General features: G+C 34.1%; 2 protein-coding genes across 4 annotated transcripts in view; both read left to right on the forward strand.

Moving 5' to 3' along the window:
- The window catches only part of LOC309476224 (SLAM family member 5-like), a 232245-nt gene that overhangs the window by 96526 nt on the left and 121380 nt on the right, over positions 1-14339 (forward strand). The window lies entirely within an intron of this gene.
- LOC309476319 (uncharacterized protein) lies at positions 5173-13939 on the forward strand. Of its 3 annotated transcripts, XM_082139614.1 has the most exons (7): positions 5173-5233; positions 6463-6514; positions 9146-9483; positions 11075-11185; positions 12027-12106; positions 13104-13139; positions 13441-13939. In XM_082139614.1, the coding sequence occupies exons 3-7, from the start codon at positions 9366-9368 to the stop codon at positions 13456-13458; spliced, it is 363 nt and encodes a 120-aa protein (XP_081995740.1). In that variant the 5' UTR covers positions 5173-5233; positions 6463-6514; positions 9146-9365; the 3' UTR covers positions 13459-13939. The 3 variants fall into 3 exon arrangements, 2 of the variants coding, with proteins under 2 accessions (XP_081995740.1, XP_081995739.1); XM_082139613.1 differs by lacking the exon at positions 5173-5233 and having other exon boundaries at positions 6085-6514; XR_014198010.1 differs by lacking the exons at positions 5173-5233; positions 13441-13939 and having other exon boundaries at positions 6089-6514; positions 12032-12106; positions 13104-13144.

Genomic DNA, 14339 nt, shown 5'->3' on the forward strand with positions numbered 1-14339 from the left:
TGCAGGTACCACAGCACTGATGATATATGTGTGTGTTTACTGACCTGATCTCTGTCTTCTGTTGAAGATCAGACACATTCACTCACATTAATGACTGTCTCTCTTTTCCTCTCCTCCTCCTCCTCCAGTGTCAGTGTCTCTGATAGTGTTGATCTCTGCTGGATCTCTGATGATTGTTGCTGGATTTGGGATCTTCTGGATCTGCAGGGAACACAGAAAAACTGATAGAGAAGGCAAGAATAACTGCTTTTAACAAGTGTTAACAAATAATAATAAATAATAAAATCTACTCCAAATGCATTTTTTTTTCAATTGATAGCTCATTTTATTGTTTAATATTTAAATACATATTTATAAAGGTAATGTAATTTAGTTCTTAAATAATGTTGGAATTAAATATATTTAAGGAACAATATGTAAAATTTTTTTTGCTTTAAAAATAGCAAAAATCACTATATCTATGTTATATATATATTTTTTAGTTGTGTACTTACATTATCCCGACTGTTTCCAACAACTTTCAAACCAGGAGAAATTTGTAATTTAATTCGATGACACATCACGTTTCTTTATTTCCGTTTTGTTGCCGTCAATGGCGTCATATCCGCGTTGTCCCTGGTTTCCGCTCGTACTGCCATAGAAACCAGAGCCCTCTGATAGTAGGCGACAGACGTGGACAACTGTGTAGTTCGCAATGTCTATTTGCACGCTGTTGTTGTTTCGTTCAAACATTATGGACCATGGCAAGCAGACTTTGGATAAAAAAGGAGAACTAAACCGAGAATCAATATCAGCGTGGTGTTTTCGAGATGCCTAGAGCTCCCATAGACACTATATAAACGAGAGCTCCACGTCCGAGACTTCGACCGCTTCTACATGTACTTTATTAAACAGGTGAGCACATTTACATAAAACTAATCAATGTTATATAGTTCAACAATGATAAAATGTTACAATATGATCTGTATGATGTTATTCTAATGTTGATCTAGCTAGCTTACTGCTAGTCTCATACAGACAAACTAACACAGAATAACATACATTTCAACACATTCAAATGCAGTTGAGTGTGATAGTGTAATGTTAGACCAAGTGAAACAGCGCTGCGTTACCTCACAAGTTTAATTTGTCTAATAAACTGACCTGTGAGTAGTAATTCTGCACTTGCGTGTAGTTTGGTAGAATGAAATTATTATTCCTTTATATCCGCGGGACTCGCGTCGTGTGTGGAGCTGATATCTGTCTCTTAGCAATCCCGACCTGCTTCATATCACAGTCATGATAAAAACATTGATGTATTCACTCATCCATAAACATTATTAGATCGGTCGGCTTGACGTTGACGACAAGATCCATAATTCTTAGCAAATGTTGCGTCATCAAACTACGCCTTTGTTATTGTAAGAAGTTAGCGACCCCTAGTGGCGAAAAAATTACATATTGTACGTTTAATTAATTGTGTGCAATAACTTTGACAACCTAATAATCACACATATGTTGTTAAAAAAAAAAAAAAAACACAGATCTAGATTTGTATTTTTAATCTCTTCCTGTTGTTCAAACAGTTCAGATTCGTGAAGATGAGAAAACTTCTGTTGCTATGTTACTTCATCCATCGTTCTATGAAAGAAACACACAAACATCGGTAAGATCATTTATCATTAGTTTCTGTTGTGTGTGTTTGTATCATTTCAGCAGTGAGTCAGATGGAGATCAGTGTGTGATTGTGTTTCTGTAATCATCATCACGCATCAGATATTTTAATGTAGTTCCAAAAGAAGCTATTTTACTTTTAATGTTGTATTGTTGATGTATAAAATGTTATAAAAAATATAATATATATATATATATATATATATACAAATATAAATGTTAACACTATTATATAAAATATTTAAGTAAAAGTCATCTATAGTTGATTTATTGTCTTGTGGCTTTGATGAAACACAGAGTTAAATTAAAGGAGTTTATTGTAGCTCCTGTTTCAACAGATTATGATACTTTCATATTATGATTGATCACATTAATTATTACTTTTTTTTAGCAAGTAACACATTTTAAAGCAACTAATTAGCAAAATGATTGCAAGATATTTTAATATAATAAATTAATATAAGTGTCACAGACATCAGGAAAAAAAATGAATAAAATACAACTAACCGTATAATTGTGCAAAAGAAAGGACAAAAAATAAACTCATTAACTTTTAAAGGGAGAAAGAAACTCAAACTGTATTCAGACACAAATTCATCCATGAAACTCTTCAGTTCAGGCTAATATTAATACAATATTAATCTATTATTATTTAGGTATTTACAAAATTGTCAGTTTTTCCATTCAGCTTGTGTTATGATTTAACACAGTTAGGCCTTTGCAGTTCATGCTAATATTAGTTTTTTGTTTTTATAAAAATATTTTATTATGTTTGGTGTGATGTGTGTTTTACAGAACGCTGAAGAGGAGAGTCACGTGGAGTATGTGTCTGTCAGCATGAGAAGATGATTTAATATTTCATTATAGCATGCAGCTTCTTAACACCCCCTTTTTTATATATATTTTTATAGCCTATATAAAGATCATATCCTGTTTTTGTCAATTCTAGAATGGAATAAATTCAGTCATTTTAGGAAACAAATGTAATGTACTATTCACTGTTGTAATGGTATCATGCAAATGTCACGTGACTGACCATGATATTTCAAACCTTCCAGCCAGCAGAAAAAAAAAAATATATATATATATATATATATATATATATTAAAGAGCCTCCAAAATGACACTGCTATAATATTATAAATATATAGTAATGAATTTAGAAGTAGACATTTTCTCCACATAATGGTGTAGTTAAATCTAACATGGTTTAGTTAAATCTAACAGCAGGGGTTGTGTGTGCTCCCGCTGTATAGAGCGCCATCTAGTGTTCAAAATAAGACTTCACATCTGGAACAATAATACTAGGGAGTCTCTGTGATCTTCTGTCTCTATATAGCTCAGGTCCCTCCTTTAATGCAAGTCTGGGGGATTTTCACCTGTTTATCGTCCAGCAAGTGAAAATGGTGAGAAATACACAATGGATGATAATATTCAGCACCTACCGTTAAGGTAAAGAAAACCTTTTGTGGTAAAACTGTGCAGACTGATGCGAGACTGCATATATTACACTTTAAATTTAGACACATTTGAGGCATTTGATGGCCTTGCACAGCCAGCCACCCTGTCTGTTTCAGAGAGGCATATTGCCATCAGAATCACAATGTGGTTCGGACTGGATTCGAATCAAGCGCGTTTACTCTAATTTTGTGGTTTGATTTGAGCCCATCTTCAGATTCTTCCTCATAAACACCCCACTAGCCTCCAAATACAAAAGTGTAGGCCTACCCAACAAAACGGCCCGTGCGTGTCATTATGAGGTGTTATTTAGTTCTGTAAAAGCCCCACCTAACAGGTCCTTGTTGGTCAACTGGAGGACCATGTGAATCACACTAACACTCCACACTTACAGCCCCGAACTCTTTGACAACGGGGCCTTCGAACTGTCCACTTTAGAATAGGTGTGCGGGGTCACTCTTTATTTTTGTACTTTAAAGCAATTCAAAACCAGAGGCATCCTCAGTCAAGCCTCGGGTGGCTTTATCTAATTCATGAACTCAGAAATTAAGAGGTTTGTAGCAAAACCCCCCACATTTAGGTTCCCTCCCCAGAAGGGAGAGGGGTGATACGAAAATTATGGGATGAAAATGTTATTAACACATGGTTTGCAGCATTAGAGGAAAGAGATTCTATTGCATTGGTTGTAATGACTAGCCTGTTAAAAGTGTATTTTTATTTTTATTGTCCTTTTTTCCTGTGTGAATATTAAACTCTGAAGTTGATCTGATTTCTGCATTGATTGGAATTTCTGACTTTTCGTTGTTATTATAGTTGTAAAAGTAAAAGTTTTGAATATGCAGATTATTATTATTATTTTTATTATTTTGCTGCTTTGTTTACTCCACCAACCATGTAATTTTTAGATGAAAAATGTTCAGCATTTGTAAAACATTTTTTTTTTTTATGTTTTAGAAATTTTTATTTGTATTTTTTCTTAACATTTAATATGACGTTAGACAATATTATTGCCTTTTCTCCTCCCACTTACCCATACCTGCCCTTTTTTCATACTTTTTTTGTATGCCGCTTTGAAGTGAGGAAGCAGTGTATTGTGCAATCAGCAGAGCTGCCAACTCTCACGCATTCACCATGAGACTCAGACAATTGACACTTTTCACATGCTCTCACGCCACACATCCATTTTCTCACGCACAGAAAAATCGCGAAGCAAAGAGGACACGGAGACCGACAGACTAGACAGAGCAGGTTACTTATGATATACAAAAAATCTCAGCTCTCAGATTCTGTCAAATTTATTACGAAATTCAAACAATATCGTTTTGGCGTTTGTAAATGTGACGTGACAGATCCCTAGCGGCACGTGAACTGATCATCTCTACTAGCTATTAGTAAATAAACACGAATGAACAATGTTAAAAGAAACAGTACAACTTACCGAAATGTATATTCCTCATACATAATATCGATCAGTCAGTGTTTTTCAACCGCAGAAAGGGTCAATGAAACAGCTGGAGAACAATTATGTCACATAACATTTAGGGGAGAGCGGGGCACAAAGTAACGCTTTTTGACTCTCTCAGTTTGTGTAAATCTACTTATGGTTCAGAGTATTTATTTTTTCCCACATTAATTTCCCACATGTCTAGTACAATTATGTGGTTTTGTTTTATTAATACAGTATATACTTTTTTCTTGATATACCCCGAAAGAATGGAAGTGAAATGTGACCACATGCCCCATAGGTGGGGTACATTGTAACATGTGTGGGGCGCATTGTAACATAACATATGACAGTGACAGCTTAAAATGTTATCTGATCTAATAAAAAAAATATACAAAACAAACTAAAATATTTTCTAAATAAAATACAATTAAAAAACTTTTTCATATAAAATAATGGCAATTTTTAATAATTAAATATAAACAAATTTTGGAGTTTTGACTACGAACACATGAAAACACAGCTATACAACATAGTTCAAAACAATGAACTATGTTGGGGGGGGGGGGGGGGGGGGGGGATGAAGAATGAAGTAGTTCCACACCTCTGCTTATTTCCTTTCACTTAATATTTCTTGTCACTTGCTGCACACATTTGTTCTTGTCAGTCACAGGCAAGGTAAGATCTGATAATATATTGTTAAAAAGCTGGTTAGAAGTCGTGGTGTTTCATAGATGTTTGATGCTCTTTGATGAAGAAAACCTTCAAAACACTGTTGAAGCAGAGATGTGAAGACAGTTGTCAATTAAAAACAATAGCCGTACTGTAACTTATCTAAAATAACATCATAAACAATCTCATTTAAAAGTGAGTCCGGTTTGTGTCTGTAGTGGATTTTTCCTAAAACCCGACTATCTAGCGTCTGCAAATCAACACTTAATAAATATAAATCTGTCGCGTCTACTGATCGACACTTAATAACTTTTATACTCTAGCTCTAACTTCTTGCTGCCCTAAACTGACCTGCTGCGCAACAGAAATAAACAGACAGACATCAGCAAATGTCCTCTAAATGCTTTAATGACAGCCGGGAGAGTCTTCGAGCAGTTCTCAGAGAAACTCTCCCAAGAAGAATCAAGGCCGTAGGATCTCAGACAAATTCCATTGAGAAATCCCCCAGTACACAAGAATACAATCCTTTTTTATAGAATCGAGGTATGGCATAAATGTCAGGCTGCATTACATCATTCCCCACTATTTGATTGGTTCGTCATATGCAAACCCCTCTGTTACTAGGTAAAGCAAACTTTGTTTTAATGATGACTTCATTTGTTAATCACAAGATTCTAACAGACTGTCTAGTTTCATTTCCCAAACTATTTTATTTATACACACACACGCACACACTCAGTAAAGTTTTCCAGTGGTTTCGTACAGTACATCCTGTTCAAATGTTAGATGTTAAATAAGGTTAGATGTTAGAAACATGGTTAGTTTAATATACAGTTTAAAGGTTCTACTACATGTCAACAAATTGCCATGAGTCATTGTAGTGAATGTATGTTCTTGTTTATTGTGGCTTAAGTCACGGTACGATTTGAAATCTTTGCCGTAGGCTACTGATAAAAACTCAGGCTAAACATTTAAATATAGTCATGGTTGCTTATTATTTTGCTTTATCTGAACCGGACCCCTAAAAAGAATGGGAAAAATTAAACATAATTGGGCCGAGGCTCTATTCAATCTAACAAAAAGCACCGGTTTCTTGTGTACCAAAGGTCATTCATTTGACCTCTGGGCCTGTTATAAGTTTGAGTGCATAGAGTTTATTTTGTCTAGTTACTTTACTTTGTTTAGTCAAATGAAGTTAAATGAAGCTCTAAATGTTTGACACAACCTTCTGCCAGATGGAAAACTCTCTGCTGATGACTCTTGCGGCGCTCCTGCTCCTCGGTGTTCGTAAGTAAATTGATTATTCCTAACTATACTTCATTGTTGTGTTCTTAAATGATGCAAGTTACATGATCTGCTGTAAATATCTGCTGTCAGTTGGAGATGCTGATGTACAGTTAGAGTTTTATCCGTCTGTTTAATATTTTAATATATGGATTTAATATATCAGCCAGACAAAACGGACCAAGGGACACTTAGTATTGCAATGACTAGAATAGTCAGATGCTTTCAGTCACAACATTGTGCATATAGAAGAACATAATACAAAACAGTAACAATAGGGCCTGCAAGAATGCATTACAAAATTAGTGCAAGTGTCAATAGTGTCCTGATAAAATACATAACTTCTTGTAGTGTTTTTTATTATTCTTTCAAATTCTTACTCTTAATTCCATATTTACTGGAAATTGATGGCAACACGAATATTTGAACATTTTTGCAAGTTATCTAATGGTGATTTCACTAATAGGGCGAATTTGGTATATATGTCATCCTCGCAAAAACTCTTACACGTTTCTTTATTATTCCTGAAAAATGTTTTTTTTTCTTTCTGCACTGCATACTTCAATCTTAATTACTGCATAGTAGATTGTGTTACTATTTGTCATGTGCATGTCCAGTGGTAATGTTTTTTTTTTAGAAGTTATCCACTTTGCAAAGATGTCTTTAAAAAAGAAATAAAAAAATTGTCATAAAAATGCCAAAAATAATGGAGCAATTACTTTGCCTACTGTTAAAGAGGTAAATCCCACCAAATGACATTTTTCAGCCAATTGTCTGCTAAATAAATCATATCTTTAATAGTTGACCATTTAGTTTAGGAACATAAGACATAAACAAAACCGTCGGAAAAACATTTCAAAAGAACAGATGTTGTGCTTAAAGATATTGTAAACCATTTATCATATTTAACGCTAGCACAAATAAATGAGCTTTTGATATATTTTTGTTTTCAAAAACAAAATGACACTAAATTATGAATCAGTGAAATTCATATTCTTTTTTTAAATAAAAATAAAAAATCTTTTTTTTAAATTGTATGTAGTCAAAATATGTTTGTGAATAAACACAGGCATTGTACATTAGATTTACTATATATATATGAAGAGTTCAGATGCAAAAGCCTCTAAGTGCCATCTGAAATTTTCTTCTAGAATGATCATTTTTATCAAGCTCGTATATTTAAGTTCAATAATTTCACTTAAATGGCAATGCAAATTAACTATTAATTGTCATTTAAGTGAAATTACTTAACTTAAATATACAAGCTTTATAAAAATGATCATTCTAGAAGAAAATTTCAGATGGCACTTAGAGGCTTTTGCATCTGAACTCTTCATATATATATATATAATTTTTAAAATGTATTGACGTTAAACCGTTTTAATGTCAATGCATTTTAAAATCAAAATTAGTCATTTATATTATTCATTTTAAGTTTTACCAGTCATTTTATGCTTACATTTTATGTTTTTATACAATTACATAAATAAATAAAAATCAACAATATATATATATATATATATAATTTTGGTGATTTTTGGTAATCCAAATTGTAGATCCGTTAAGTACCTGATTCTGAATGGCCATCTATGTTTGCATAGTGCAAAAGGGATCACGCAATCATGCAGTCAAATGTGCGAAGTGTGTGAATGCCTTCGAGCGCAGTGCAAAAAGTTACGCAAGTGCAAATGATCCAGCTATCTGCTCTCTACCTCAGTAACAAGCTGTTTTTATGCTTGAATAATGCAGAGCATGTCACATTTTTACATGCAAATTGTCAAATAAAGTTCTAGAGTTCTTAAAATGTCAAATGCAAGTGAGATTTTATTGAGAGTGGCGAGTTGGAGAATATTGGTAGCACACTGTATTAAAAATATAATATTACAACTAAAACGATGTCTTGCAATGTGATAAAAATAAGAGCACAGAGCAGCATATCAACTGCAATCAAAATGATGTACATAACCAAAAAATTATTCAGACACCAGTTCATTTATGTAAGTGAGGATAGCAAAATAAAGTAAACTGTGACATATTATATCCGAATTATCTTCATACAGTGGACTACCAGTAAAATTTATTTTAAATAAAAGGTGGGACCAAAAATAATTCAGACACTTTGACCTGACCATGTGTTTTTTCTTTAATTGGTAATGCGACCTTACATCACAGGCTGAACAAAACAAAGCATTGCTTGGTAATTGGTTGAGCTAAATTGGTATTATCTAATTGTGTACTTAAATTTAACAGCTGACAGATATTCAACATAATTCATTTGTGAGACAGTCTAACAGAACGATGGCCAAAACCAGTCAAATATCAACTGATTTGATAGAGTTCTTGTCATATTTTATTACTTATAGCGAATAAACTGTGATAATGTGAGAAATGTTGAAGGTGTCTGAATAAATTTTGGTTTGACTGTATATAAGTTTGTGAATTCTCTGCAGCAGTATTTTAATTAACTAACGTTTCTTTAATTTGCATTTAACACTTAAAATGTTTAAAATAATTGGAATTGTATTTATTTTCCAAACTACACATTTTATGTGGAGAACAACAATTCTGGTATTTCAACATTTTCAACATATTCCAACATTGTCATGAAAGTAATTGTGTGTTTTCCCTTTACAGGAGAAGGAACATCACAGTTTGAAACCGATAAAATACCACTGCGGCCCCATGTCCGAAACCCATCCATATCACTCAGTATGTTCTGGCCCGGCTGAGGGTAACATGGAAGAAGAGTCCGTGCGAGGGTCGGCTGTATCTGTATTTCCCTAATCAGAGTCCAGCCCCTTTGTGCTTTGGCAGCCACATATCAGAGAGCTGGTCGAGTGAACTCTGTAAGGACATGAGATGTGGAGACTTCAAGGGCTTTAAGCCCACAAAGAAGGCTAATGGTCGTATGCTCACAAGCAACATGACGTTAATCAATGAAGACTGCGCAGGCCTGCAAATCACTTGCGAAGGTACACTGTAAAAAATGATATGATCAAGAAGTTATGACAACGTGTTTTTACATTGCCTTGAAGGTCCCATGACATGAAATTTTCACTTTCTGAGGTTTTTTAACATTAATATGAGTTCCCCTAGCCCATATGGTCCCCAAGTTTCTAGAAATTTCAATCGGTGTAAATCGAGCTTTTGCTATCTTTCTCTGCCTTTGAGAAAATGGAGGCTCATACGCGCTGATCTTGAATCTCCTCCTTATGACGTCATAAGGAGGAAATGTTACCTCCCCTGTCTCTGCTTTGCCCGCCCAGAGAATATTTTCCGCCCATGAGAAAATGCGCTAGGAAGTAGGAATGCGCGCGCGCGATTTTAGTTTGTCCACGAGAGATATCATGGCTTTTGAGCGAGCGAAGCATAACAATTGCTCAATAATTGGATGTACAAATGAACACCAAAGGGTCAATACAGAGCTGGGCTTGCTGAACGTCTGAAACTTAAGTCTGGATCACTCTCTTCTCAGCTAACGTTACACACCTCGGACAAGCAAGTCAACTAATGATATATAAGTGTGTTGCTTTACTGTTTATGGTTACCTAGATTGTTACACGTAGAATGTGGCTGTAACATTATCTATGCAGCTATGCAGTTTATGTGTGTGAATACACACACTGTAACGCGAGTGTTGTAGCCTACACTTCTTTGTTATTTGGATAACCGTTTTCCTGTTGGTAATATGGCGCGCGCGATATCCGCATTTCAAGATCGCAGAGCTTGATGTAATTGTAATAAGATAAATTACAGACGTTACAGATCTCTCATGAAAAGGCAACAGTAGGTTCGCGTTAGCTACATGATAATAACTGTAAACCATCCGAATAAAGTACCGTATCCAAACATAATATTTTAAACTAACCATTCGGAAACGTCCTGCTGGAGCCGCTGAGTTGCAACTTCTTCATCCGTTGCTTCTCCATCCGGATCAGATTCTGGGTCAAACTGAAATGCTTGAAAGAAATGTCTTCGTGCCATTGCTATATCCAACGTAAACATGCACGCCACGGTACCGTTGGAAGGTGGGTGTGGCCTTGACCATCTTGCGCCGCCTTTCACCTCCTCATTATCATTTAAGGCTACAGACACCGAAACGGCCTGTCTGAAGGAAGCTCATTCTGGGACTGGCTTGTAGTGGCTATAATTCTGCACCGAGGCTGAATTTTTGGAAAGAGATTTCAGATACAGTACTAGGGACCACTAAGGCCTATATTAAAGCCAACAAAAAGTAGCATGTCATGGGACCTTTAACATATCAAAATAAGTTAAGACATCTGAAACTTTTTAAAAAAGGTACATTTTCCCAAAAAAATTATTGAAGTCAGTTTAATGTAATTTAAGTTGAAATGACTTTTAAAAAAATGAAGCAAGGAACTTTTTTTTTGCAGTGTATGTGTGTGCGTTCTTTTTCTTTTTCCAGAGAAGAGTTTTACTATTCTATAACTCTGTATGTTGGAATGTTTTATTCTTTTCAGGTTTCATCGACAAAATAATTAACGCTATATGCTGTGCATTTTGAATAACGCATCATTTTATTTTCTTCCCACATTTTCTCAGATACTCTAGGAAGTGAGTTGGCTGCCTATAAAGCAGTAACTGGCATATCACTTTTCTTGATGTTGGGAGTCATTCTGTTTCAGCTCACATACAAAGCCATCCGCAAAAGATGTGAGTCAGTGAAGCCACAGCTCTTTAATCTCACATTACCTATAAAAAATGTAAATGTTTATATATGCAGGCACATAGCACCATTCAAAATGTCTCTGTGTTTGCTTATATACAGTCCAAAAAACTAAGGTTTAAATGGAAATCTGGTACACTTTACAGTAAGGTTCCATTTGGTAACATTTAACATGAACTAACACTGAAAACACTTCTAATGCATTTATTTATCTTGTTAATGTTAATTTTACCAATACATAATTAAAATCAAATGTTGAATATTATTTAATGGTCCTTAGCTTATATGAACTAAAATTAACAAAGATTTATAAACAAATGTGGGCTAATTCCTCAATGTAGTTCAAATTAGTTAATGAATTTATCTAATGGGACCTTTTTGCGAAGTGTTACCACAATCAGATTTTTTTGGGGGGGGATTTACATTTTTTTTTTAAACAAGGGAACATGATATTATAATATTTCAGATTCTGCAGTATTTATAGGTCGCTAATCAAATCTAAGCAAAAATACATATTTATGTAGGTAATGTAATTTAGTTTTTAAATAATGTTGGTTATTGGTTGTTGCATTGATCTGAGCAGCTCTTTACTCGTGTCACACACAAACACTGATTCTGTATTTACTTTTACTCTGGTAATAGTGATGTTTTGTGTGTGTTATAAGTAATAATGTCAAATTCCATATTGCCATTTTTTTAATTTCAGTATTAAATATATTTAATGAATTGTGTGCAATAACTTTGACAGCCTAACAATCACACATATGTTGTAAAAAAAAAAAAAAAAAAAAACAGATCTAGATTTGTATTTTTAATCTCTTCCTGTTGTTCAGATTTGTGAAGATGAGAAAACTTCTGTTGTTATGTTACTTCATCCATCGTTCTATGAAAGAAACACACAAACATCGGTAAGATCATTTATCATTAGTTTCTGTTGTGTGTGTTTGTATCATTTCAGCAGTGAGTCAGATGGAGATCAGTGTGTGATTGTGTTTCTATAATCATCATCACACATCAGATATTTTCTTTCTTTAATGTATTTCCAAAAGAAGCACTTTTACTGTTAAAGGGATAGTTCACCCAAAAATGAAATTTCTGTCATAATTTACTCACCCTCAAGTTGTTTCAAACCTGTATGAATTTCTTTTTTCTGCTGAACACAAAAGAAGATATTTTGAAAAATGTCGGTAACCAAACAGTTGATGGACCCCATTTACTTCCATAGTATTTTTTTTTTCCTACTATGGAAGTCAGTGGGGTCCATCAACTGTTTGGTTACCGACATTTTTCAAAATATCTTCTTTTGTGTTCAGCAGAAAAAAGAAATTCATACAGGTTTGAAACAACTTGAGGGTGAGTAAATGATGACAGAAATTTCATTTTTGGGTGAACTATCCCTTTAATGTTGTATTGTTGATGTATAAAACATTTGAGTAAAAGTTTATTGTAGCTCCTATTTCAACAGATTATGATACTTTCATATTATGATTGATTTAGCAAGTAACACATTTTAAAGCAAACTAATTAACACAAAATGATTGCAAGATATTTTAATATAATAAATTAATAAAATGTTATAAGTGTCACAGACAGCGGGAAAAAAATGAATAAAATACAACTAACCGTATAATTGTGCAAAAGAAAGAACAAAAAATAAACTCTAACTTTTAAAGGGAGAAAGAAACTCAAACTATATTCAGACACAAATTCATCCATGAAACTCTTCAGTTCAGGCTAATATTAATACAATATTAATCTATTATTATTTCGGTTTTTACAAAATTGTCAGTTTTTCCATTCAGCTTGTGTTGTTATGATTTAATATAGTTAGGCCTTTGCAGTTCATGCTAATTTTTGTTTTTATTAAAATATTTTATTATGTTTGGTGTGATGTGTTTTTTACAGAACGCTGAAGAGGAGAGTCACGTGGAGTATGTGTCTGTCAGTGTTGGAGCCAGTATTAATGTATATGTATTTCGGGCTGTCACCAGATGGGGGCAGTATGTGCACAGAGTGTTTTTAAACCGGTGTTTTACACGTAGAGTTAGTTGGGCTTGGTGGGGGAACGCATACAGTTTTTACCACACACAAAGTTGGATGTTTTAGCGTCTCGAGTATGTTTAATGTTTGCATTTGATAAATAAAGAAACAGAAAAGAAGAAATGGACTACAAGACTGTTGATGTGTGTAAAGAGTGCGTAGTTTAACCAAGCCGTCGGCAGCTGTAGGAGCTGCTGTAACAGTCAGCATGAGAAGATGATTTAATATTTCATTATAACCAGTGTTGGGTGTAACGCGTTACTGTAATTAAAATACTTATCCACTGAAAAGGTAAAGTAGCCTAGGGGATTAGCCTACTGGTCATTTTTAGGTAGGCCTAAATTAATTACAGTTAGCCTACTTATAATGTACAGTAAAGCAATTCGTTATACCTGATATCACGCGATACTTCCTGATGCCCGCCGGCCCAAAGTTGCAAGGGTGGAGACGACCACCGTTCAACCCGAAAAAAGTCATACAACTATTCCAATGACTCCGAAGCTGTTAGGTTAAGGTAAAAAGTTTATTAGTTTATTTAGTTTATAAGTTAATATTTATCCAAGTGAGTCAATATTGAATCAAATCAAAAGAATTTAATTGAATTTAAATTGTGAAATTTGTGTCAAGCAATAAAAATTTGACACAAAAAAATTGTACCATGTAAACATTGTAACATGTTGTCACTAAACCTAATAAAATTCTGTTTAATTACTAAAATGTTTTTGACAATCACACTTGTTTTTTTACATCCCCCCCAATCCAAACTGGGCGATATTGACCAAAAACATAAGTCAAACCATGTGAGATATTTACAAACTGTAATCAAAATAAAATACAAATACAGGGTTTCCTTCCCCATTGCACAATAAAGCTGCACAATATGTACCAACATGTAAATGAAATATATATACACTCACCCAAAGGATTATTAGGAACACCTGTTCAATTTCTCATTAATGCAATAATCTAATCAACCAATCACATGGCAGTTGCTTCAATGCATTTAGGGGTGTGGTCCTGGTCAAGACAATCTCCTGAACTCCAAACTGAATGTCAGAATGGGAAAGAAAGGTGATTTAAGCAATTTTGAGCGTGGCATAG

Source organism: Leuciscus leuciscus (assembly GCF_965113295.1).
Source record: "Leuciscus leuciscus genome assembly, chromosome: 15".
Taxonomy (NCBI): Eukaryota; Metazoa; Chordata; class Actinopteri; order Cypriniformes; family Leuciscidae; genus Leuciscus; species Leuciscus leuciscus.